The sequence below is a fragment of the Poecile atricapillus genome, chromosome W (assembly GCF_030490865.1).
Source record: "Poecile atricapillus isolate bPoeAtr1 chromosome W, bPoeAtr1.hap1, whole genome shotgun sequence".
NCBI classification, from domain to species: domain Eukaryota; kingdom Metazoa; phylum Chordata; class Aves; order Passeriformes; family Paridae; genus Poecile; species Poecile atricapillus.
Genome location: NC_081288.1, coordinates 41,278,150 through 41,305,932, shown reverse-complemented (window position 1 = coordinate 41,305,932; position 27,783 = coordinate 41,278,150). Strand labels below are relative to the sequence as shown.

Genomic DNA, 27,783 nt, shown 5'->3' with positions numbered 1-27,783 from the left:
GGACAAAAGCATATCTTCAACTTGTAACTGAATTTATAGTGTTTTTCAAATTTAAGACAGGTCACTTTAAACATGATCAAAGAAAAGCAAAAATGAAAAAGGGTTCTTTTCTAACTTAAAATAATATTGACGTAATTTTCTTGGATTTTTGCATTTTGAGCAGGCTTTCAAAGCAGAACTGTCAAAATGTTATTAATGAGATGTAAAATGTCTCGTATGCTAACTTTCTTCACATATCATTGCAAATTTAAAAACAAGGGGAAAAAAAAGAAACCATTTCAACAACACAAATTTAGCCTAAGTGCATTTTTATTTTTCCTGCAAAGTGGTTCATTGGCATAACCTGTGAACATTTCTTGGTTTGCCATGGTTTGGTGAAAATTAAACATATTGCATTAAACTCATGTGATGAATATGCAAAATCATTTGAAACAGAAAGGAAAAAATATATCTGAGCAGGCTTTTTGCAACGAGATTTAAACTATGTACAACTTCAGTCAGAAACCTTGGAAGGCAGCTTAGTTTCTTTGAGCTATGAGATACAAGGGCAAAGCTCTCAGCACAAGTAAATTGCTATTGCTCCACCAAACACATTGAAGCCATGCTAATGGCAAAAGAATCATGCTGATTGACATCAGATGAGGATTTGGCCCCATTTTGTCTCCTGGGTAAATGAGATTTTTGGTGTTAAAAGAGAACGTTATTACTCCACAAATGACACAGCACTGTTGCCCTAAACACTAACTCACTTTTGGAGTCTGTTGATTCCCAAAGATTCCTTAGTCTAAATCAGGGTAAATAGAACAAAACAGTTTTCTGTTTTCTAAGGTTTTGATGTAGTGCTCTTTGTTGCTACTCTGAGCTTGCACAAATTCACTATATCTGTTTGAACATTGACTCCTGTCTGTGGATGTTGTCTGGTCACCAGCCTGATACTCTTCATTTTTTGTTAGAAAAAATAGATATATTTTGCAGAAGCTTGGTGGTTTAGCAATCTAAGTGTTTACAATTAAAAAGTACCATCCTCTGCAGAATTCTGCAGTTTCAGCACAGGATAACAAGGTGGTTTAAAATAACAACATGGTTCAAAAATCTGTGAAAGCATGCTGTTAATTAGTTCATTGTTCTGCAAATCTGTCATCTGCTACCACCTCACCTGCTCCCCCCACCAGAGTCCCTAACTCTTAATTCTGCTCTCTAACATTTGCAAAAGCATACAGAAACGTAAAAATGATAAATTATAAACTAACCGTGAAGGCTTATTTTCCATGCACTGTGCTAATCCATACTCCAGTGGGGTGGAAGTTTCTTGGCTGCAGGCAAATGTTAAACTTCAAAGTGTGGCTCAGGTGCTGAGCTGTGTCTTGTGCTAGACAGCAGGCTGCTGACACCGAGGCTGCCATAACCCAGATCCCCAGCCATGCTTTGCACACTTTTCAGGCATCTGGGCCTTCATAACCATATAAATCCTTGCTAGAATTTTCACGTGCTAGGCTATGTGTGATCCCCGAGCTCTGCAAAATGTGTAGCCACACGTTGGCCAGAGTAATAAGACACATATGACATACAAAATACGAGCTACACATACTCCCTGGAGAGGCAATGGAAAGCAGTATCCTGGGGCCACAATTTTTGTGTGTTCTGCAGTTCAAATGCATGAGAAAACTGTCCTCAGCATGTGGACAAGCCTCAGGACAACCCATGAGCCTTAATTAAGGTAGTGCTTGCTGCCTTGCTTTCTACTATCACCTCTGTTTCAGGCTGCCCAACATTTTCCATACCAATATAACTTTGCTCCCAGGTGCATGATGAAGTCTCGGAAGAAGAAGTGTAACTGAACTGCACTTTGCAGCCTTAAAACACTTTAGTTATTCCCTTTGTTGCAGCCTTCTATTCCTTTCTGCTGCCTATGAAATTAACTTATTCATAATGCCTGTGGCTTTGCTGTTTCTATGTCACTCCCTCATGTGAACAAAACACTAAGTCCACAAGATCCACAAGAGCTTTTTTGTGTCCTTTCCTTCTCGCAGCCAGATCACAATGTGGGCTTTATCCTGTGTCTTATTTCCAGCATGCTGTGAAGTCACTGTAGCCCCATTAGCATTCATAACAGCAGGCTACCTGGGTATCTAACCCACAGCAGCATTTTGACACAATCATTCTCTTTCCAGCATAAACCAAAGTTTTCTAGACTTCAACTTTTTCCATGCAGGTGGCCTGTTGCAACAATCCTCATAACTGGTAGTCAAGAAAATCTTTTCTGGGGGGAAAGATTGAATAAGAATGTTAAAGTAAATTGTCTCACTTTAGTTCTGCTAAGGTGGGGAAGAAATGCATGGAGAGCTGCCAGATGTAGGACAGAGAATATACATGGGCTCATCAAGCAGCAGTAGGAGCCCAAGCAGAAGTCTAGAAGAAACAAAATGCATTGTTAGATTACTGAGTCCCCCTTAATTTTCCCTTTAATCTTAATTTGATAAACAAATCCACCAAAATTTAGAGCAGGTAACATAGCTTCCATATTTACTCTTTGTGGAGACTTTAGCATGTTTGTGATGTAATGGTCAGGATCTGTGATATGCAGTAGCACATGAAGTTTGTTACCCTGTGAAATAGACTCTAAATATTCAGTCTGGTGTCTTGCATTTCTTGAGAAAAATATTCATTTCTATTTTCATCTCTTTGTGCACATTTTTAATTTCTGCCTACATAGTCTAATACATTTCTATTCCAATATAACTCAAAGTTATAGCCACCAGACAATAGGCATAAATTCATGTAATGAATCTGCAAGAACAGAAGGTTTATACTAACTTTCTCACCTATCGTTTCAAGCTTCAGGAATGGCTGCCATATGACCAGAAATATCTCAAGTGTCCCTCTTGGAAGATGTAAAATCCACTCCACCTGCAAACAAAATTCTCCACACCAGAAAGAAGTTCATGGCAGTTGTTCCTTTTACATAATATTGTTGTGGTTATTGCAGTTAAAGCCCACATATTATTAGAATTGACTTGCACTATTAACATAAACTTATGGTCATTACCATCCAAAGAAAATTAGTCTTTCAAGAATATTTGAATCAGAGCCAATTTCAGCTTGAAAAAACTGCTCTTGAAGTCTTTTGTCCACAGCTTTTCTCATCTGTAGCACATCTCTTAAAGCCACAGGCAATTATTTTTCTCAGAGAGTTTATGTATTTCTTTGTGTATATATTTTTTAAATTATGTTTAAACAAGTTCATCACAATGTACTCAAGAATGGCCTCTTTATTTTACTGATTCAAATCCTTTTTCCACTGGCTGAAAGACTGAGGAATGAGAATATGAGGAATATGAGAAAGGTAATAGTGAGAACTTCCCCATGTCACTGTAACAGTCCCTGTGTAGAATGAGAGCAGAATCTTAAAACCCAGGCAGAAGGCAATTCATCATAATTGTGCTACAGAGTATTAAGCATATCAGAGATAGCACATCTGGGTATTTTGTACCTTGACCACAGTACCCAAACCCATATCTGACAATTTCCTGTACTTAATGTGATGAACCCTTTTACAATCTGGAATGTCTCTTAGAGCAGAGGACCTTTTTAAAACCCAGCCACTATAAAACAAGTCCTTATTTCCTTCCTCTTTCAGCACACTCTGTTGTGTTCAGTAGTCTGTAATTTCTCATTTGTGCTGACAAACATACCAGTCCTTTGTCAGCTGGCAAGAGGCTGCAGGGATCCATCACATTTCCAATCAGGCTGGATTGTAAACTTCTGTCTTGTCACTCCAGTTGCACCCCAGTTCATGTAATATACATTCTGATTCCCTGAATTCCTCTCACCATTGCAATTAAATATATTTTAGAGTCATGGAATCATAGAATCATAAAATCATTTCAGTTGGAAAATATCTTTTAAGTCATCAAGCCCAATGATAAACCCATACTGCAAATTAAACATCATCCCTGAGTCTAGTTGTCTTTTAAATATCTGCAGGGATGATGACAGCCACATCCCTGGAAAGACTCTTGTTGCTTGACAACCCTTTCCATGAATGTTTTAAAATATCCAATCTAATCGGCCCCTGACACAACTTGAAGCCATTCCCTCTTGTCCTCAACTATCTCAGCTTTGTGTCTCACTTGCCTCTTTCAGCTGCTGTTGTTATCATTCACTTTCATTTCTGATGTTGTCAGCCTTATTTCCACATGATCCCTACTCTTTGCCCCATCTGTTTGACTGTCTGTAAACAGCCAGGCAATCGCCAGGATACCAAGGCTGTGTGCTCCCAACTCCTTTCCTACAGCAATGGGAGAAGTGATTGCAATTCCCTTCCTACACATCAATGCAGTAATGGTATTTTGCTTCGGTATATCCATTTCTATTCCTGTTCACACCATTACTATATACTTTCTAACTTTCTAGTAAATAACTCCTCTGTCAGTGGCTTTTCTTGAAAGAATCTATTTTAATCCTATTTCAAAGGATCTCAACAGTCCTTACAGCAGTAGACACTTGTCCAAGCAGGAAACAGAAGTAAATATTGGAGACCCCAATGAGCAGGAAACATTCATTTCCATGGCTTCCCTTCCTAATATTTGGTGCTCTTAATACACTCCTAATCAATGGTAGAAATAATAAACTTTGACAAAATGATGTTATTAACGGTTTTGACAGAAACTTTCAGACAAAATTAAGTAAATTCTAAAAAATAGGCTTTTTTAACAAAGACAGTGGGAAGTACATTCAAATTCTTTCACTTCCCCAACAAATCAAATCTACGAAAGATCCTCCTGGGTCTGAATTAACTGTAATAGCAAAGAACTTAATGTCATGTTGAATAATGATAGACTCAAAACTTCAGAGAGTAGCTGCTATTTTAACTTGTGAGTATCATGAAATAGTGTTTAGAAAAGATTTGTATTAAAGTGAAGTAATATATTCAGCTGAAACTTCAGCAAGAAAATGCACTACAGCAATGAAATAGTCAGTATTCATAGATCAACCTGGGTTTAGCTGATCTGACAAATCTTTTCGATAACAAACAGCATAAAATCACAGTTTGAAATAGTTTAGAAACACATTATGTTCACTTAATGGCAGATGTGAAACAGTATACTGACACTTTGGGCCTTTTACTACAACCCCTGTAAACCACTGATTAATCTTCTTACATTAGCAAGGTCATAGACTTTTAGTGTAAAGGGCTGATGCACTGAAATGCCTTGAAATTGTTTAATGAAGTTGTCTGAGAGTGCCCTTGTGTTTGTCCATAGTTTTTGTCTGGTTGTTTTTACCAGTTTCTTGTGTAGTCTTGTGTGTGCAAATCCATTAGCACAGTTTACTTTAATTTTCATGAAAAAGTAGGTCAAAGAGTCTTTTCCAGTCTTTCACAGGTTAATGCAGATGAAGAAACTGGAGTCTCTCTAATGACTTACATTAGCTGAATTTGAGCTCCTCACAGATTAGAAAAGAAGAGTATTATATGTCTCTTACCCCTCTTAATGCACAAGGATCTCGTTTGCCTCTTATTCCTCCATGTCTTTTCTATGTCTCTGTTTCCTGTCTTTTAAAGAATTCTGGACTGCTCAAGCAAATTTTATAAAGTCTAGGAGTGAATGGAGACTTGTATTTCTCTACAAAGAGAAAAAAAAATTAAGTGGATTTGAGACAGAAAGGAAGAGGAATGATTTCCCCATTCCTCCCCAGTGTCCAAGTTCAGATAGATAAAGGATTCAGCCTTATCAGGTGGTGAATGACATCACCCCTCTCTCTCCCCAAGAAACCCAAGCAAGTTAAGCGTTCTGCAAAACACACCAAGGGGTCAGCTTTCAGTTCAAAATATAAATACTTGAAAAGAACAAAAAGGAATTTAATCCAAACCACTGTACAAAAAAAGAGCCTTCCAGTGAAATAATGAGAATATTGCTATTGACAGGGGTGGGGAGAAAACATACCAGTTTACTTGATTTTAAGAATAATCAAATTGCCATGGATGAAGCCAAAAGAGATCCAAGCCTTCCCTTGGTCCCCGAATGAAGTCCTAATCTAACATTTCCGCATATCAGCACATCCCAGTTCCCTCCTGGAGGGGAAAGGTCCAGGAAGCTTCCCCAGCCCAAATCTTTGCAGGGGTAGGTTTGATTCTGGCCTGGAGCAACATTAGGTGTTTGCTCTCTAACTGACCTCCCCAAACAATCCAAAGTCAAACATCCCTCAGCTGAAGAGGGCTGAATCCAGTCTAAATCAGCTGAGTTTCTCCCATGCCAGAAAACCTTGGGCTAAGCAGTTAGGATGGGTCTTACAGCAGAGCCAAATAACTGGGTTTTATTTTTGTGGTTTCAATCCTATTTCAAAACTTAAACTGATAACCCTCCATCTTAATTGAAAAATAAACCCTGCTGCCTCACTTAATCATGTCTCTAAAAATACTTTGGCCAGATCCACTGTGTCCTAGTGTCCTTTCCAGAGGGAAAGCCAGCTGTTTAACCTCCTTGCTTTCATTCTCCAGGCATCCCCAGTGGCCATAGAACTACCACAGCTGTCTCTTGGTGTACCCTTTGGCTACCAGCTATACTCTGATGAGCCCCAGCTTCTCAGAGGCCCAGATAGCCAGACAGATTTGGGGCAGATTTGGCTCTGATTTAAAAACAGGTTGAATTTGCTTTCAACATGACATCCAGGACACAAAGATGGATTGGGGCCAAATTCCCTTCATGCTGACTTGAGAGCAGCAAATTTTTGGATCTTGATAATATTTAACATTTTCTTTCTTTCAAGTTGACCTATCCTGTTTTGCTTCATTCTTCTTCCATTTAAAATAATAGTATTTCTTTTTGTCTATCTGCCTCAGTCCTTTTCTTCTTTATTTTTTGTTTCCAATAACAGTCTTATTAATGTTCCCTTCATTGTTTCTGAAATTGCTTTACTGACTCATATTTTGCCATAAATTATAACTTTTTTTTTTATTTGGGCTGCATTTCACCCCCCAAATACAATCCTCTCTGAGAAAAACACGTCCCCCCTGCCAAATCCCTTAAATGACTTAGCAAGTCCTTCTTTGAAGAAATTTTGACCCAGGTGTGATGTCTTATCTGTTGCCATTAAATAGCTGTTTGGTTTTGACATGATAAATCACCAGTGTGTTTTAAATAGACTTGGTTTCAAGGTGGAATTTAGCTCTGTTGGCAAAGGCAGGGACACATTGTCTTTCTTCCTACCAGTCTTTTTTTATACCATTTAAGACTATAATGATAAATGCATTTTATCACTTTGATATTTTAAAGAACAAAGGTCTTGTACCTGTGTCTTTCCTCTGTACACTTGATTTTATTGAGTAACATTGAGGTGAACATAACCTTGCATGAGATGGTTGTGAAAAACCAAAAACAACCTTCCCCAACACCCCAAAACAGAAAACCCTTATGGTTTTATTGTTCTGTCAAGGATTTACTGTCAGATTCCACTTCAGCAATTCTAGACGTTATGATTAAAAAGTGTTTGTGGCTCAGAAAAGTCTCCCATTTCTATTTTGAGCCAATAGATAACCATAAATGTTCTTTGATAAGAATACCAAGAGGATTTCATGAAAGAAATCATTGTGCACACCAGATGAATCTTATCCTGCCAGCCTAGTGAGTAGGCAGAGCTCATTTCCTAGCTGGCTGCATTATGACTGAGCAAAAATGTCAATAGATCAATGAATAATCAGTGCACCATCATGAAATATTATATTAATGCTCTTTCCATACTGATCAGTGCTTGTAATGTTTTTAACAAGTTCAGTGTTGTGGGGTGGGATCCATTAATTTCAATTTCACCTATTTGCAATGAAAATCACTCTCCTAACCTCTTTGGGCATCTATTCTAGAATGAGATAGCTCAGATCCTAGATGCGTTTTTTCCCTTCATTGTTTATAGGGAGAGTTCAAACTGGTAGCTCAGATATGGCAGTGGGGGTAGACTAGATGGTCTTTAAAGGTATCTTCCAATCCAAACCATTTCATAGTTTTGTGATATGAGTTTCTACTATGTTGTTTTGCAAATGGACAGAAGAATCTTATCCAGATTTATTTTTGTTTTATGACTTTATGATTATGATTTGCTGTTTCAGGGAGAAAACTTCAGGAGGCTACAGAATATTACAATTATGTAAATTTTGCAACATCCAAGGCAAGGGGAATGTTTTAGTGGCAAACCCACTTCACCAGCAAATTGATAATATTCTGAATTACTTCATTGTCTCAATCCCATTTAAACAGTCATGGTAGCATATAAACATAGTGTTTTACTTTTATTCCTTAGAGCTTTATGTAATAGAGACAAATTTCCAAAATAAACAGAGGAACTGTTCACCTTAGCTCCAGATAAAACTCCTGTGTCAAAGTTCCTCACTGAATACAACATTTTGATGCTGATTTTAATGTTTTAATCTCAACAGTTTTAGCTGTTTAAACAAAAAGTCTAATGTATCATATATCATTATTTTGATAAAAGAAAATATTATTTTGAGGATTATATAAAAAAACAGGCAGTAGACAACCAACATTTAGATGTATTAACAGCTTGGTTTTAGACATCTGGATCCCCACAGCAGCACACAGGACCAGACTGGTGTCTGAGCCAGTGTACATTGTTAGTCTCATCTCAATGCTCATTACAAATCCATGCCAGTAATACTCAAGTTTACAGCTGCCTGAAGTTGACTCCTCCTGGCAGCAAGGGTGAGCTGTAATTTCCCCTTCATATCCATCTATTTGGCATCCAGAGCTCTAAGACCTCTCTCTATGGGAGTCCCGCTGGTCCTTCATTCAAATAGGAAAACAGTCCAAATGGGGAGGAAGAAGAAGAGGAAGGTGCAGTTCTCCTTCCATGTTGCCCTAATATTCCCAATTTTTTTTCTGTAATCCAGGATTCCAGCTGCCATACCATAATCTGGGTGATTCAGGTTTAGCTCCCAGGACTTCAGATCATGGATAAGATATGCACAAAAAAAAACACTCTGGGGAGGAGGAGGAGGAACTAGAAGCCAGCATTTCTTTTTCCCGTTAGTACAGCTGGGTTATGGAGTCATGATTCTTCTCTGGTCCAACAAAGTTTGAATTCTTCTGGAACAGCTTCTGAGGTTCAGCAGAGGGAAGGACAAGTGCCAGAACTGTCTGGTAGCTAGATGACTTTCCTGGGAGACACATGAATTACTGAAAGCAGGATCACTGCTTGGCCTAATGGTCTGAGTGCTAGGGAAGGATGGGGGATGGGACAGAAACTTCCTCTGGCTGAGTTTTAAAAAAAACTGGTTGCTGCAGATGAATTTTACCTGAACCCAGTTCTGCTGGAATAAGGCATGGACAAAGGTCTGTGCTCAAGGGAAGGTTTTAATGCATTTGTAAGCAACAATTGCATTGCTCTATCAAGATGGGAGCAGACAGAATGAGCTTGGAGACAGTCGAGGGCACCTGAGGGGTCTTTAACTAGAGGAGCATGATACATGGTTTTCTCTTAAGAGCAGCTGTGTGAGGTTTTTAAAGTTGTTCCTATTATGAAGATGGGGGTCCAGTGGAGCTGGATAAATCAGCTAATCCCAACACAGCAGGGAGGCCATCAGCCTGCTGTGTAAATCCTCAGCATCATTATGCATTATGATGTCCCTGAGGGCATTATTAAACATCCTCATACCTTAAAAATCTTGTCTCTGATACCAATTACTTTCTGTTAGAGGGCAACCTAGGCCAGCAGCTCCCCAGGGGCTGGGACCACATGGGTTCCACTCTGGCCCATCCCTCTGTCCCAGTCAGGTGTGGGGCAGTGCAAGGCACCAGGGCAGCCACAGCCCCTGGCATCATGCACTTCCCAGGGATGGGCTGAAGCCACACCAGGACACATGGGTGGGACTCCATGACCAGGCAGGGGAGCTGGAGACCAGAGCTACTGTGACACTGGTGGGGCAGGGACCAGCTGGCCCAGGAGGCTAATGTGGTGTCCTTGCCATGGGCAGTGTGCAGGGAACCCCGGGTTGCTGGGCAGGGGCAATCAGGGCTGTCAGTACCTCGGGGCCCAAACACTTGCATGCACTGGTCAGTCAAAGGCAGGCAGGCTCCATGAGGCTGCTGCTCTGCTGCCAGCCATGCCCTGTGTTTGTCCACCCACTTGCCTTAGCTGCTCTGGGCAAAGCCTTACCTGCGTGACTTCTGTGGATGCCTTGCCTCCACGTGGGCTTGGATTTCACCATTGATGCCTGTTTACAAAATACATGCCACTAAATCCAGCTCATCTATGTAACCTGAGATCCACCATCTCAGCTGCAAAGATACTGATTTAAACATCCTTGAAAGGACACGTGTCTTTCCTATTTGGTTAAAAGTTAGTTCCCCTTTTCACAGGTAACAAAACCCTCACCCACAACTCTCTTAATAAAAATACCCTGCTCCACAAGCAGAGGTTCCCAGGGGCCTGAGCTCCCTGGAGCAGTCAGCCGCTGCATGATGGTTTGCAGCTGTTCATGGCGACTCTGCTGTGCGTGGTTTAACACTCATGAGGGCACACCACATGGTGAACTCAGACTCTCGACATGACATAATTGCTGTCTTTGAACAAAATAAACACCTCAGAAACATAAACAAAGATGTTTATTGCAAATAAAAAATCATATTCACATCATTAAGTCTTATGAAATATAAAGACGTCATTTTGCAAGTTGTCAAGCACCCATGCAAGGGCTGCCGTTTTCATCAGAACAGCTGCCTGGGACATGCATATATTTATCTGAATGTGCCCAGCCAAATCTCTAGCCTTCTTTCTAGAAAGGTCTTGATTTGACTGCTGACATCATTCTGACATTTTCACAGTTTCATTTTCTCCGGATCTGGCAGTAGAGGCTCATAGAAAACACCAAACCAAGAATCTGAAAAAAAAAGATATTTCTGGTATTATCTGGCAGTTCTGGAAATCTCAGAATACAACTGATACACAATGGGAATATTTTGTTTGCAAATGTCTTGGATTTACATGCTATGCAGAATGTGGCTCTTACAAAATAGAGACACTTTAATGAAGTTATTTTATAGCACAGGTAAGACTGCAGACACCATAGAGAAGTTTCATTTGTTTAAAAGATGGACTGCCTCTGTCCATGAAGGCCCAGTCTGTGAAGGTGCTCCACAGAAGTGGAAAGCGCCCAACTGACATCTTTGAAGCCACAAATACTGACATACCTTATTTACTAAAAATACAGTATTTTATCTATAAATATCACATATATCTCTGTATAAGGTCTCATACAGAGACAGAGAAGAGTATATGTAGTACAGAGGTACAGCTAAGACGAAGGGATGGACTCACACCTGGAATAAACAGACAGGGCTTCCCTGACATACCATGCCCACATTTGCACTTGCACCCAAATGAAACTGGGCCCTTCTTATCTGTATAATTTTCACTAGTAGGGTGAGCTGAAAACAGCTCACAAGTGGCATAATGGAGCAGGCAGAGGGGGGAAGCACTCTGCTTTTTATCTGGGATTTCCTAGAACAGAGAGGTAGTTAAGCAAGTGGCCTTTGATTTGCAATTGCTTGAGTTAATATGGAAAGGCTAAATGTTTATCAAGTGTAAATTGCCATCTGCAATTTGTGCTGAGTTTCATATTGCTTATTCATGTTGTTTTCTAATCCTTTTATGATTGGGAGAGGCAGCCAGCACAGAAAATGCCAGCTGGAGAGCAGGAAAGAATGATGGCCAATGAACTAAAGGCTACAACTCACATAACTGCAAAGCAAAAAACTAGAGCAAAGTGACTTATAATTTGTCTTAGGGATACAGATGCAATTTTACACTTCTATTACATTTTGAAGGCCATTTAATATCAGTGTATTTCACCTATTTTTCCCTCAAAGTAAACATATGGGTGAGAGAGCTGACTGCCCACTTATAGCTCCTTAAACACCAGAAAGCCTGTGCTGAGTAAGAAGTTGGTGGCCTGTCCTCTTCCAGTGCTGCAGCTACATAATTCTTCCCCACGTATTAGTATTTTCCTGGAAACATAGTTTTGAGTTGGGTTGCCCACTCTTCTACCATGAAGAGCAGCCCTCTGCCGAGTTTTTGCTTTGAATAACAGACTGAACTTTCCACAGCAATCTTTGTAATCTCTGTTTTTCCCTCAAATGTCCACTGGTGGAGAGCGAGGGTGGAGGATAACCAAGAAGGAGGAGTGAAAAGAAAAAAAATAGTTGAAGAAAGCATAGTGATGAAATCCTCTGTTTCTTTATCATTTTCTCCTATTGAAATCAAAATCAAGTAGCTCACTGGATAGCCTCGCCTCTTTTCCTGTGCACTCAGACACATTAATGCATCATCTTGATGCTTAAAGTTTTAATGCCTCAGAATTATAATTTTGTACCAAAACTTCTTAATGATAAAACTATGTACTTTAGGGGATAAGTTTCCTTAGAAGATGACTGTTTCCTCAAGAAAAGATGAGAAAGATGGGGAAAAAATCTGTCTATCCTTCCCCATGTCTTCTGGCGCTGTTTATTTGCACACAACTCTGTACACAGGGCTCAGTGTCAAGGCACAGCCTGGCTTCAGGACTGGCAATTTTTTGGAAGAAAATGTCTGATGTGATACGCTTGTACAGGGTGGTCTGATCTCACCTGAAGTTTGCAGTTCAGCAGCCATATTCTTTAATGAAATATGTTTATATAAAACAACAGTAAAGTTATAGTTAAGGTGAGAGGTGGTTTTCCCTTGTCTATTCATTGAGAAAGCCAAGTGTTTTAATCCCATTCCCAATGTATTTCCAAGTAGAACATATTGCTTGTCAGCTACTAATTATTTTAACAGTGTACACTGGTACCTCAACAACAGCCAGTCCAAAGGCAATCCCCATAATGATGATCAGATTGTCTTTAATTTGTTGCATAATCACTTCTCCACAAGGCTGAAAAATAAAACAAAATTATTAATTATAAGTAAGCAATATTATCCTATGGTTATATAGGCATGCATCTTCTAAAATAACTCAAACTCACTGTTTAACTGTGCTAAAATAAGTCTATTTGAATTTTCTCTGGCTTGTTGCTAATGAACATAAAAAACAGTTATGTGTACCTCATGCTCTGCGGAAGCCTTTGCCTTCCCAAGTATGAACATTTAGTAGCCGACCATAAAAAGCTACTATTTCAAAGGAAGAGATACAGCTGGAATGCCTAATGTTTGCATTATTTTCAGTAAACAAGGAAAGAAGTGTTTGTTCTTAATTTCACTTGATAATCATTCACTATTAGGAAAGAGCCAATGCAGCCATGACCAGATCTGAAAGGGAACTTCAGTTTCCCACCAATCTAATCTTTGGGTTTGAAACTTCAAAGTTTATTATTAGACTTGGGATTACCTAAAAATATTTGGTTATAAAACCTAGCTTCAAAATTAATTTTGTCCAGTGTTTGGTCTGTCCAATGTTTATCCAATTTAGGCTGAGCTGGAAGGAAGAGAGTAATCAGCATGGCTTCATGAGGGCAAAGTCTTGCTTGTTGAACTTGATTTCCTTCTGTGACAGGGTAACCCACCTAACTGATCTTGGAAAGCCATTAGATGTAATCTTTTTGGACTTCAGCAAAGATTTTGGGGCTGTCTCTCACAGAATCCTTCTGGACAAAATACCCAGCATACAGGTAAATAACCATGTTATGCCATGGGTGAGCAACTGGCTCATGGGTCAGGCACAAAGAGTTACAGTAAGTGGGACAACATCAGTCTGGAGTCTGGTTAGTAGTGGGATTCTGCAGGGCTCCATCCTCAGTCCAATTCTCTTCAACATGTTCCTTAACAACTTGGATGTAGGACTCAAAGGAATACTAAGGAAGTTTACCAGCACTAACCTAGGAGGACCTCTTGGCTCCCTTGAGGGAAGAGAGGCCCTAGAGAGAGTGCTCAACAAAATAGAGGGATGGGAAATCACCGATCATATGAGCTTTAACAAGGTCAAGTGCCAAATTTTACAGCCCTGGTTATGTTGGGGTTCGACTGGGGAGCAAGAGGCTGGAGAGCAGCCTCACAGAAAGAGCCTTAGGGATCCTGGTCCATGCCAAGTTAAATATCAGCCAGCAGTGCCCTGGCAGCCAGGAGAACCAACCCTGTCCTGGGGGGGCATCAGGCACAGCATGGTCAGCCAGGCAAAGGAGGGGATTGTCCTGCTCTGCTCAGCAGTGGGGCAGCCTCACCTCGAGTGCTGGGGGCAGGCTTGGGTGCCACAATATAAGAAAGATATTAAGCTATTAGAGTGTCCAAAGTAGGGCCGTGAGGATGGTGAAGGGCCATGAGAATGGTGAAGGGCCTTGAGGGGAAGCCTTGTGAGGCTGAAGACACTTGCTCTATTCAACCTGGAGGAGACTGAGGAGAGACCTCATTTGGGTCTTCAGGATCCTCATGAGGGGAAGCAGAGGGGCAGGTACTGATCTCTTCACTCTCATGAACAGTGACAGGACTCAGGGAAATGTCATGAAGCTGAGTTAGGGGAGGTTTAGGTTGGATATCAGGAAAAGGCTCTCCACCCAGAAGGTGGTTGGGCACTGGAGCAGGCTCCCCAGGGCAGCGGTCACAGCACCAAGCCTGTCAGAGTTCAAGAAGCATTTGGACAATGCTCTCATACACATGGAGTGATTCTTGGGGTTGTCCTGTGCAGGGTCAGGAACTTGACTCAATGATCCTGATGGGTCCCTTCCAACTCCTCCTATTCTATGATTCTACAGCTGAAATTCTGTGTGGAGCTACTCTGGAATATTTGCATATGTCTGTTCTTACAGTGACTGTATCTCCAGGCACTGACAATCCTCCTGCAAACAGGAGGGAATACCAAGTACAGCTTAAATACATCAAAATTACATTACTGTTGCAACACTAAAACTGTCTTGCCCCCAAATATGGTTGTATTTTTTCATCATATTTCCTCTGTCACAATAGACACATGGGTCTTCTCCTTCTAGCTCTTCCAAAAATCTCTCACTTAAACTGACTCATAGCTGTACTGAATTTCAAATTTTTCTCATATCAGAAGAGCTGGATTTCTCTACTATATCTCACACCACCATGAAATCTATGTGTTCATTAGAGTGATATCTTGCACCTGCAGTAATTTCACAGATGGCTTCTCATGTGTCCTTTGAGGGCTTGCCTGAGGCCAAAAAGACATTAAAGTGTGGCCAAAACAGCCTCTTTGTATACATCTTGTTTCCAGATTGGGCTCTGGTATCCTCTACTTAACCAGACTGTTTCTTTGCTTTAAAATAGTATTTGCTTATGTGGCTCTACATGGGGAGAAAATTACTGCTCAGGCAGGACCTGATTAAGGAGCTGTGCAATTAGAGAATTATACAACCAGAATGGACATCTGCTAAAACCTGATAGGTGCATACTGGCAAACTTTGCAGCACCAGCATTATAAAACTTCAATTACTTTGTGCTATTCAATTATTTTGTGCATTTATTTTTTAATATTTTTTTCATATCCATAGAATCCAGATTTCCTCATAAGGGGACAGGTAAACCATGAAGTTTTTTATTTGAGATCTATTTTACTTTCTACTAGATGGTAGTCTTCTGAGTGTGCTTTCTTTTTGCCTGTCACCAGATATTTTGCCTTATTATTATTACAGTAATTGTTTTAAGATTTTCAAGAGGCTCTAGTTGTAAGAAATCACTCTTTGAATAATCTGCCATGAATACCACAATATGTAAGGCTTCTTTCCAGCATATCCTGCAAAATGAGTGTGGGTTTTTTATTAAAGGATTATAAAACCTTAAAGGTCATTGCATTTAATGTGTTTGATTTTCAATATACCTTAGCATTTTGAAAGGCTCTAAGTCAACATGCCTACTACCACAAAGAGCCTGGGTGGGAGCATAACCTTCTGAGAGAGGAATGAGAGCCAAAGGGTAGCTGGTGTGCAGCTCTGACCCAGAGTCATACCCTGACCCCAAAGTCATAATAATTTTCATCACCAGTAACCATGCAGATTGCTAAAAGCCTAAACTGGAGACATCTCAGGAGGAGGAAGGAGCAGAGTTATGAACAGTCATTTCTTAACAGGTGGCATGGGGGTAATTCTGGCTAAGAAAGAGAAAGCAAAACTTTGCCTTTTCAGAAGGATATAGAACTGCTGACTATGCCAATCACCAGAGATAACCTTGGGTTAAAACTTGGCTCTTAGGAAAGAAGAGTGAACATTTTTCTCACCTTTTTATAGATGTATCTGTTGCCATATCTAATGCAGAGATCTGATGATGGCTTCTCTGGTTCACACTGGCAGATGTTTGAGGAAGGTTTGTTAAAATTTTCTCCCCAGTCTTTATATCCGTTCGTCAATCCACAACATTGGTACTACAAGAAAGGAGTAAATGGGGAGAAGAGTTAAAAAAGAGGTAATTTTCAGTTTAAGGGAACTGAGAGGAACAACAAAAACCAAATTTTATTTCATCTTTTTTAATGTGGAAGTTGTCCAAAATTTGTATGTCTCAAATACCCTTTACATTTCTATACCATTTATAAGAATGTAAGTGTATAAGTTGTTTCTTTTTTTAAAAAAAAAGAAGATATAGGGGAAAAAAGAGCAGATTTTCAGTATAGAATGCTCAAAAAACATGAGCATACTATAAAGCCAGTAACTATCAGTGCCAGAATGGAACTGGAACACTGGGTTCCAGTATAATATTTTTTGAGAATCAAGCCTTCTTTCTGTAAGTTATACTTGCAGAAGGTAAGTTGCCAGCTCCAGTAACATCCACATTTCACATCTTGAAAAGCCAGGCTGGAAATATAAAATTCAGGCACATAAAACTCTGAAATCTAGGAAAATAACCACTTTGAATGATGGTTATCTCTTTAAATTAGAAATGGACTGAAGAGACCAGGGCTCCATTTGGGGTTTGTGAAACCTAAACCAGGTGCAGTTTCACTTCATGTTCCACTATATTCAAGCCACTAAAGCTCAGGGGTGCAAGCTTGGGTTTGAGGTCCTCCCTTTATTAAAAAGCAGCTGGAAATGTTCACATATTTTTGTATAAAAGAAAAGGCTGTGGGATGTAACATGTAAGTCCTGGTACATTTAAAAATTAATGCAGTAATTATGGGATTTTTAATTTTTCTCATCTCTCCAGAGTGCTTATTACATCAGAAGAAATAAACTGTCTCAGAAGTAGAGGACAAGACTGGAGGTGGAATGGGGAAGGAGAAGTGAAATAACATAAGACACCTAAATATTGTTTCTTGTTTCATTTTCTTTCATACAACAGTCTTTAAAAACCTAAAATTAACTTGAAGTCTTTCCATTAAAGTCACCACCCATAGGGACTAAAAAAACCAGAACAGCAGGCATTCTGTCAATGTACAGACCCAGAGGGGAAGGGGTGTATGCTGTCAGTGTTACCAATGAGATTCCAGGGTATTCTCTGTGAGATACTCAGGAGCAAGCTCGCACTAAGCATCCACCATCTGCGGTCTTGCAGGATGGTGGTGTCAGGAAAAGTAAAAACACAATGAAAACAAACTTATCATCATATTTTTCTTCCCTCTTCTCACACAGTAAAACATGGCATTTAATGACTTCATAGCAGTAGGATATTCCAAATTAAATACACTCCTGATGTTTTCTTAATCCCTGGGGTAATCTTTCCCTAAAAGTACTGGAGAGCTCTTATTTGGGATATGGTGAAGGATTAATGTTCCTTCAGAAGGGAAAGCTGTAAGAAAAGGCCATGCAGTCTTCTCATGAAAGAGTTTAGCTAACTAAGTCAGTCTTACTTCATTGCTCTTACAGACAACACTATTGCACAAAGAAATCATCACAGGAAGATCATGTCCTATCAAGGGAACAGACGTCCCTTCTGTGGTGGTTCAACTTGCCTTTAAGTCAGACCCTTCCCCATCCCCAGGGAATAAAATTCAAATCTTTGGCAGAGTAGTCATAAAATGAAGTGCAGACAGATACCAAAGACGAAACAGATAGCAACAACCCCTTTGGTTTTTTTACTGATTAATTACCTGTTTCTCAAACTTCTGGAACTCCTCCTGATACTCTTTATATTCTCCTGTAGTGCTTTGCAGTGCATTCACACTTGTGCTTAGAGTAAGGTTAAAGGCTGTTTCCACCTGCAAATTAAAATATATTATTGATTTTTTTGGGAAGAAACAAAACTATATGAAGGCATAAATGAAAATATAGAATAATACTGTACCTGAGATTTGTACACTGCTCCTAAAATACCTCCCGTGACCTGAAGAATCAGGATCAGAAGCAGTGCAATAAAAAACTAGGAAGAAAACAAAAGGGGTAGAAAACTACATTACTTTTGACCAAGATGATAGAATTTCTTTTAAGTTAACATTTATCTTTCATGCACTTGAATAACCAGGTAGGTAGAATGACTTTCCAGTCAGAGCTTCTCCAACTATTTCTTCTTTGACGATGAGAAAAAGTGGTACTCCAGACAGAGCGTGCTCAGCTGGTGATCGAAACGAGGCACACACCAGAATAGTGTTGTGATAACAGTGTGCAGGTGAGAGTTGGGCAGGAGGACAGACAGGACATTCTAGGACCAGCAAAAGGAGCAGCTGGGAATTTATAAAATTAAATAGGATAGGTAATGTGTGAAAGTTGATGGAGGGAACTTTGATGATGGCTGGATGGAAAAAAATCTAGTGATGTGCTCAAGTCTCTCTAGACCCTGTCTTCTTGTTTATGAGACCAACTATCATTTTAACCACAACATAATTCAGGAGGGGCCCAATCTCAAGGTAAGCAATGAAAGCACAGTATCATAATCATGCTTCTGGTTAAATTAAAAGGTTCCCATCCTCATTTGATACTACTTGCAAGGACTCCATCCACCATATGTAGCTGTGGGCTGTTAAAGGTAGAGAAATGTTTTTCTTTCCTACCAACATCAGCATGCACCGGCTCTCCTTTACAGCACCGCAACACCCCAGGAACCCAAGGATCATAATGATGGCTCCCACGGCTATTAGTAGATTAACTCCTGCAAATATGCTGCTGTCTATCCCCTGAAAAGAGAGAGAGAAAAAAAATCTTTCAGCTACAAGAAAGTCCTCCTAAAAACATCTGTGTTACTGAATAGCAACTATGGAGAAATTCTGGTCCATAAATAAACAAAACTCTAATGCTCCCTTCTCACATCTGGTGGAGAACTTTGTAAAACCTGTTTTTTCATAACCTTTGTTTCTGCACAAGATGAATATCAACTTTACAGAGTAAATGAATAAATAAAGATCTTCTGTCTTTAAAGTGGCTTTCAGTTGGTTTTCAGTCAATGAAACTTTGCTTTTTACTGGAAGTAGGAGATTTGATTACCTCAAAACCTCTCCTACTTTAACCCAATGTTGAAGAAACAAAATCTCTGTTTGTCATTAGAAGGCCAGGAACATACTCTGTGACTGCTCCTGAGAGAACACTTCTCAGAGAAATGCTGCATATATTAGAGAAATACTAGATGTATTTTACAAAGCAGCTTTCTACCTTTTTTTTCTTTTTCCTTTTTTTTTTTTTTTCCCAGGTCTGATCTCTAATATTATCCTCAGAGATGAGAACTTTATTTTGATGTGTGGGACACTCAACTAAACAATTCATATACCTCAATATTATTAAACATCAAATTATTCAGTTCCCACAGGATTGACTAAGGCCAAAGGCCAAAAGAGAGAAAAATGTTCAAAGAATATTTTCCAGTGTGACCGGTGCCAAGATTAGCAAAAATGTCTGGAAGTTGTCACATTTATCTTCTGATGGAAATTGCAAAGGTATATAGACAAGTATAATTTGAAGAATGTGTTGTTCTTTCCCTTTCCAAGCTGGACTGAACCTCCTGTTATTTATTCTTAGAAAGCTCTATTCATCTACAGCCAAATCCTTATGGTCTGCTCAATTATTACTGAGGCGAAACATGCATTTGTTTTGAACGGGAACTTTGCCTGCCTGGAGGCAAAAATGTGAGAAAATGCTTTCAATTTTGGTCCTAACTCTTAATTCGTATGTTTTTGGGGAGTACTAAGTGTCACTTCAGGAAAGTAGTTTGACACACATTTAAACATTCTTTTCTAAATAGGAAATCTCTCAAAAAATAAAATATGGTACTGGTTGTGGTTTTCTGAGTTCCATTGCATTGTTTGAGCCATCATACCAGAGATTGTTAAGTATAAAGTATGGCAGTTTTAGCATCTAGTAAAATTTGGATTGAGGAGTGAAAGCAGTGATTCTTCCTCTTCCAGAGAAGAGAATGGCAGAGCTCTCCACCATGACCTACTTTACCTGATGACACAGTTTCATGCCACTACATACCCACTACACACAGTGAGAACTACACACAGTAGAGAACTTGAATCAAGACATCTGGGCCTGCCTAAGGGTAGCAGTCTCATCAGCCAAATGGCAGGGAATATACAAAGCTGTCTTCTTACCTCCACCATCTTTTTATTTCCAGGTGGGAAAATACTGGTTTAAAAATTGCTGTTCTTAACCAACAGATTGTGCTAGAGAAACAGGGGAGTTATCTGAAAAATTGCAACTTAATCTATACTAAAGGCTCAATCTGAAAGCTGAAAAAAATGCTTCCATGTGACACCTGGCTGTTTTTTCACTTCTATGGCCAAAAAGTGTGGGTTTTTTTTTTTTTAAAGAATGCAAATTAAGCTTTCCATTTAATTTGCATTTCCATGGCCCAAATTCATTTGAAGAAATGTACTGCTTAAACCTTAGAGTCAGTGCCAGTGGGTACACACTAGGCAAAAGGGCCTACAGGACCATGGGGCCTTTGAAACAACAGGACCAACCTCTGCTGCATGTCTGCAAGATTAAGAGCTCCTCAAAACTGGTTTTTTCCTAGCTTTGCAAAAAATAAAAGTCATAATATCCAAAGTAATATATCCATACAAAAATCCAGGATGGCAACTCAGGGTCTTTTTTCTACCCTCCAGGAGGACTTTTAGAACACTGTCATTCTAGATTCTTGGGGATTTAAAACTATATATAAATATGAGGGCAAAAGGATAAGGTGTTTTTAAGGAGCTGTTGAAAACTGAAAGGAAAAATCCTTTCTCCCTCTCAAAGCTGCAGTTATTGGTGAAATGAAAATTGTGTTGTTGAAGATAGTGAGAAAGATAAAAATATTCCCTACAAACATATGGAGTGACCCTAGGAATAGATATGACTGTACTACTGTAATAGGGAAAAACATGGAAAAGTCTATGAGATGCATGGCTCCACATTATTCTCTATAACACCAAAATCATTAACAAAAGCAAAATTATTTTTCATTAGAGGTGAGAGACACGTTTTCAAACAGAAATCTGTGTGCATCTGCATGAAACTAAATTAATAACACTAGCAGCTACTTCTCACAGTCACATATCTCTGCTTGCATCAATCACTTTATCTGACTGCCTGCACCACGATGTTTAATCTTGACATAATAAAATGCATTCCTCTTCATCCACACAAACTACCTCAACAAAAACTAAAAAATTTTGGAAATGAAGATGGGAAATGAAAGGGTATGTAGTAGTTTCCACATTTTACATGGTTCTGGTATGACTGCATGCATTTACCTGCTGAGCACCGCTAACACGTATCCATATAGAGACTCCCAAAATAATGCAACCACACACCTGTGGGAGAAAATAAAGACAAGTTAGAAAGGTCAGCAACTTTTTTACTAACATTCGGTATCCAAAATGCACCATATGCTGTCCAAACTTCTGAAATCATTTGTTTGGCAAAGCAAAAGAAACATGAATTGTTGGAGCAGAGAATATTGATTCATTTCCAGGAAAATTCGTAAGTGTAGTTAAATCTTCAGGTATGCACCAAATCCCTGATGTTTCCACTCCAGAGGACAATGCATTTACATGATGATTTATACATGTGTTTGGGAAGCACACAGAAATTCCGTCAGATGAGAGAGGAATATAAATTGCTATTGTATGTGTAAAACATGTCTGTTTCTTGTATAATGGAAACATGAGATTTGATAAGGGATGTTTGCATGTCTGATGTTTCTAGACTTATTCAGGACACATATCTGGACACATTCTCTATGGTAAAGCTACCAGGAAAATTCTAAATAAAATCTTTTTGCTGTTTCAAATGCAGCAATATCTGCCATGTCCAGTCCTTAGAAAAGGTCTCATAAAATGCCTAGAGTAATTGTTCCCATTATTTTTTTTACAGAAAACAGCCAAGTACATGTGAATGTTTGACCAGCATGACTTTCCTTAAGATGTTGAAGTCAGGGAAGATTATTTGCAGGTCCAGATACATTCCCTCATCATAGTTGTGCTCCTGTTTCATGGATCATTGAGGTGCTGTTCCTCTGTATGCCAGTCACTCTATTCCTAACCTTGTTGTTGATGATTCTTACACAGAATTTCTCTTTATTAAATGTTGGACATAGGTCACCAAGAGGCTACTCAGGTGTAAGGATTGTGCCTCGTGAGATGACTGGTAGGAAAGAGACATCACTGAGGACCAGGGACTAGTCAGATTTAGAATTATCTCCATCTGCCATTAATTACTCAAGTCATAAATGGCCCTGAAATGTTCTTATGAATATCCCTTGAAGAAGGGACTACTGAAATTAAAATAGTTATTTTTATATGGTTTAAATATTTTTTTTTTAAAAAAACTTTTCCCACAGAAGTTTTCATATAATATTCAGCATCAAAGACATTAATGACCTTAGCAGATTATTGAATATGGAATAGGGCCAGCACTCAGACATGGGTAACACACATTTTCTAGCTCTAAGTAAAGCTCCTATAAGTACATTTTAAACATAAAAAAGAAAGTTGTACAATCAATGACAACTGTAACATGTTATCAAATTTAACTAGAACTCCCCACTGAAACCTTTTGAATCCTGCTGAATCTGCCTAGAAACTGATGGTGTCATATGACTGTACATTTCAGTCTTGTTCAGCAGCACTGTGTGGGTGATGTAGCTATTCACCAGGTAACATGGGCTTGCTAATGTGAAAGTTTCCACTGGAGCATCTATTGCTAGAAATCCAAAGAGAGTTTGTCACGCTGCCTTTTTTGTTATATAACCCCCCATTAAAATACAGCTGAGCAGCAGAAGCAAATTTAGCTAAATGCACAGGAACTCATCAATCAAATGGGAATACCATGATATTTCCTTGATGTAAAAATAGAAACATCATTTATAAATCAAAATCTTAGTAAGATCTTTTCATTTTCACATCTTTTCATTTTTAAAATGAAGTTGGTTTAGGTTGATAAAAAAATGCTCCATTTCAGTAAAATCTTAATAGTTTTTTTTTCTATTTATTTTCATACTATACAAAGTGTACAAAAAGACACAAAGTTTTGAAATAGCAAATAAAATGGTCTGTTCCCAAAGGGTCCAAGTTGAACATGCCAAGTTTGCTGTAATATTCTATCTTAATTTTTAAGTTTTCTTAAATAAAGTTTCAAGTAAGTAAACTTTCGTTCCATTAAATTCCATTTTTTATTAACTGCTAGTGTTTTCCAATGGAATAAAATGAGCTTCTTTGAAAATGTCTTCACCCATTTTCCCAAAATTAGATGGCTATTATATTTTTGCCTTAATCCTTAATAAAGAATCAGTGATCTTATCTCAGCCTCATAAACTGAACAGCAACAGTACTGCTGTCCCTCAGATTTGATTGCTCCTTCTCAAGCTTTCAGTTTTGGTGTGAGGGAGAAATACAGCCTAGCTGGTTAAATCAATATCACCTTAGATGAGCCTGACATAGTGCTGAGCCAGCACTATATTAAGGCTGCAATTCTCATACACACAAATACCAAACTTACGGGGAATTTCCTTCACTGGCACACTCTTTTCAAACATTCAGTTCAGGGATATCAGGAGGAAGTTTTATGAGGTTGCTTCTGTTAAAGAAAACATTTGACTGGAATAGTTCCTTGAGACACCTGAAATTATAGCTCAAAGCAGGTCCTACAGAGAATGTGGTCTCTGGCTCAGCAAACCTGCTAAGCTTTGTTGCTACTTCAGGGACTGAGATGTTCACATTATGGTTCAGGGAAGGGGCCACTTTGTTTGTAGATGGGATTGCAAGTCTGGTATTAACAACTGATCAAAGGGGCTCTGTCACTAAACATGTTGCTTCGAACTAGCGTCAGACACCAGTATTCAGTGAATAAAAAGGTAATTCTACAATTTTGCATGGTGTGGAGTACAGAAGTCGACACAATGAGAAGAGAAGGTGAGACTGGATATCCTGAAAACTCCAAAGAAGGGAAAGAAAACAAATCCTAGCACGTACGTGTTGGTTTAATGCACAAAACTGACAAAGATTATTTAAGGACTATTAGAAACTCCGTATAGGTGCCCAGTTCCAAAGCACAGATCTTTAAAAGCCCATAGTCTGCTATTTTTCATGAAACTGGGAAGATGAAAAACTCTATTTGTGTGCTGGAGCCCAGAATGGGGCTCATGGGCATGTAGATACCCAGGGGACACACATCATATGGTGAAGCCATAGTCAATTTGCAGAGCTATCTTAGACTGCTCCAGGGCTTACACACACTTAGTGTGATACTGCACAAGCTGCTCAGGAAAAGTCATCAGAAGGCTAGGAAGCCCATTCCTGAGTCTTCTAAGAGAGGACACTCCCTGAGAGATTGCAAAGGGTGTAAAATGAGAGGACACCAGGTAAATGTGCAACTGTCATTTTTATCTATTTAGGTTAAAGTCACTCTCATTTCCCACTATCAGTAGTTCTCCACTTGCCAGCTGCCTTGAGCACTAGAGAGAGAGCAGCTGTGGGATGAGTTCCTGTTCCCTGTTCCCTCTACCTTACTGTTGCAGTTTAATGATTTCCATGAATTAGAGACAGAACTCTGAACCCAAAAATTCAGTTTCATTGTATTCCTGTCAGCCCATACATCTGTTCTTCCCAATCTTAGCTAAACACCCTCCCTAAAACAGTTAACTACAGTTGCATTCCTGTCCTTTGTTCCATCCAGGCAGACCCATGTACAGCAGTCTCAGCATTTTCTTCCTCAGAATACAGTATGAGTTTTCCAACTTCGGTATAAAGATAGAAAGTTTGTTTCACATATGCTTATTTCAAGATGCCCCCAGGATTCCATTCTTCTTTTTTTCCTAGGAAATCCATACTGTCACTGAAGGCATGGAACACTATTCCAATGTTCACTCTAGAAGTAATTTGGAGCTTTTCTAATGCTAGTCTGAGACATTTGCCCATGTTTTGGCTTACAGTAAACACAGATGGATGTGAACAGGTGTGCTGGTCTTGGCTGGAGTAATTTTATTCACAGTGGCTGGTATAGTGCTGTGTTTTGGATTTGTGCTGATCACAGGGTTGATAATATAGAGAAGTTTCTGCTGTTGCTGAGCAGGGCTTGCATCAAGTTTTCCTCCTCCTTTCATACTGCTACTCTGGTGAGGAGACTGAGGGCACATGGAAATTTGGGAGGAGACACAGCTAGGACAGGTGACCCCAACTGACCAAAGGGATGTTCCAGACCATTTGACATCATGCTCAGTAGATAAAGGTGGGAGGAAGAATGAGGAAGGCAGGGGACGTTTGGAGTGATGGCATTTGTGTTCACAAGTGAACATTTCACATAATGAGGCCCTGCCCTCCTGGACATGGCTGAACACCTGCCTGCCCATGTGAAGCTGGGAATTAATTCCTTGTTTTGTTTTGCTTGCATGAATGGCTTTTGTTTCCCCTATTAAACTGTCTATATGTCAACTCACGAATTTCCCAGCTTTTATGCCTTCAATTCTCTCCCTGATCCTGCTGGTGGGGGAGTGAGTGAGTGTCTTCGTGGTACTTGGTTGCTGGGGTCAAACCAGAAAAACAGGAAAAACTTCCTGAGGGGCAGAAATTCAAATTCAGAAACTTAGGGATTCTTGTAAGTACTGTTGCATAAAAACTTCAATACACGTCAAAAATCTTCAATCTGCCTTGATAGAACTGTAGGAAGAAACTGGAGGAGACAGTCCAAACCATCATTGGTCTGTCAGGAATTTCTTTGTGAGGTCCACAAGCAATCAAAGAATTTGGGCTAGCCACAAATTTTCCAAGGCTACTGTTTGTGGTCCCTTTTGAATGCTATCACCTTTTCACTTAAAAAAAATCCCTTGAGGCAAAGCCCATAATGTGGCTGGTAGTTCCACTTCTGGTTTCAGTGAACCCCTGGTGAACCTGACAAAGCTCTGTCAGGAAATCTGACAGTGAGGTTGAACCATGACAGAAATGTTCTTTAACTCAAACCTTTCCAGAGCTTTCAGGACCTGAAATTCTTGCAACCCAACTGAGATGTAATAAACAGACAAATAAGGTTCAAATAACACCCAGAAAACTGCCTGCTGCTGTGCAGTATTGACCTTGGTAGAGCTGCGGCAGTACTGCCAGCACATACATTCTTACAAACATTTAGTGTCCACCATCAGAAACTAATTATGCACTGAATGTAAAGCAAAGAACCACAAAGAGGGTATGAAAACCATTTCTCAATTAGGAGGCTAAAAATTCAAGTAAAATTTCCACATTTTCTGTTGCAACAACATTTTCAAGATCTTGCGTGCAAACAACAGCAATAAAAGGAAGAGAACTGTGCATTGTTATTAGAGAGTCTGTTATCTGCTGACTGAGATGAGTGATGTCCCTTGACATGAGGGGCACAAGATGAACAGGGAGACAGATTTGTAGCTTATCTACTTTTGAATGCAGAGGGAAAGGTGTTTAGATTGAAAAAGACAAAGGGAAGGGCAAAAGTTAAATATATTCTCCCCTCCCTGATTTAGAATCATACTCTGGTTCCACTTATGCTCTATTTTCTTTGCAATTCCTCTAACTGCAGCATTCAGATAATGGTGAACACATTTCATACATCACTAATAAGAGATTAAACACTAACTTACCCAAAAGAAGAAGTTGAAGATGAACATGGAGTACTTCATGCATTTGTTTACTTCCCCCATTTTCAACAAGCTGAGACAAAAACAAGTGCTGTAAGAGAAGCTTTCCTAAGAGTTTGACTTGATATAAAAGCTGTCCCTGTGTCTTCAGAAAACCTCTCAAAGCACGTCAAATACACTGTGCTCTGCTCCTGAAAGCAGAAGTTCTGACCAAGTCATCCACAATTGCTTAAATAGTTGCTCTACCCCAGGTAAATATTAACCAAGCGTTGAGGAAGCACTACCAGTTGTTATCATCAAGTCTCCAGGCTCTTACTGTGTCTTGTGATTTGTACTTCTCAGTAATAATCCTATGACTTGTCCTACGCCTCAAAAGTAAATAATGAAGCAGAAGTTTATGTTTCGAGAGATAAACAAAAAAATGCTTTAGCCCAGAAGAGAAGGGGTAAGGAATCTGCCAACATTTTCTCCCTCGGTCTAGTTCAGATCCTTTTCCTCTTCCTCACCAAGTCAGGACCCCAGGAATCTGAGCGCTGTGGTCCACAAAAGTCCTACCCTGCGGGTTTCCAGAAGTGTTTTGAACCCCAGCACAGCAACCCTAATTCTGTGATGTTACATTCAGGATACCTCTCAGCAACAGGAGCTAGACTCATTCCAAAAAGCAAGGAAAGAAGCCTATTGCACTGGGCTTGGGCTTTGTCCTATTTGCTTTCTTCTGCTTCCAACTAGGAATCCTGAGGCAAAAAGAGTGGTATTTTTTCTGTTTTTCTGTATCAGCCTGTTTTCTGAAGAAACTCTGCACAGCAGTACCTGTAGGAAGGAGGTCAGACACAAGTTTCTCTG

At 39.5% G+C, this 27,783-nt stretch overlaps 2 protein-coding genes across 2 annotated transcripts in view; both read right to left on the bottom strand.

Moving 5' to 3' along the window:
- LOC131592089 (receptor-type tyrosine-protein phosphatase R-like) overlaps positions 1–10,216 on the bottom strand; it is a 211,443-nt gene extending 201,227 nt beyond the window's left edge. The window contains exon 1 of the mRNA XM_058863366.1: positions 10,165–10,216. Coding sequence (XP_058719349.1) covers positions 10,165–10,216 — 52 coding nt within the window. The remainder of the gene's footprint in view (positions 1–10,164) is intronic.
- A 389-nt stretch (positions 10,217–10,605) lies between these two features.
- LOC131591831 (tetraspanin-8-like) lies at positions 10,606–27,209 on the bottom strand. Its single transcript, XM_058862913.1, has 8 exons — positions 26,944–27,209; positions 21,593–21,652; positions 18,914–19,036; positions 18,211–18,285; positions 18,017–18,124; positions 16,214–16,357; positions 12,836–12,919; positions 10,606–10,888 (listed from the first exon to the last, which is right to left on the bottom strand). The coding sequence occupies exons 1-8, from the start codon at positions 27,001–27,003 to the stop codon at positions 10,835–10,837; spliced, it is 708 nt and encodes a 235-aa protein (XP_058718896.1). The 5' UTR covers positions 27,004–27,209; the 3' UTR covers positions 10,606–10,834.
- Between the last annotated feature and the right edge of the window lie 574 nt (positions 27,210–27,783).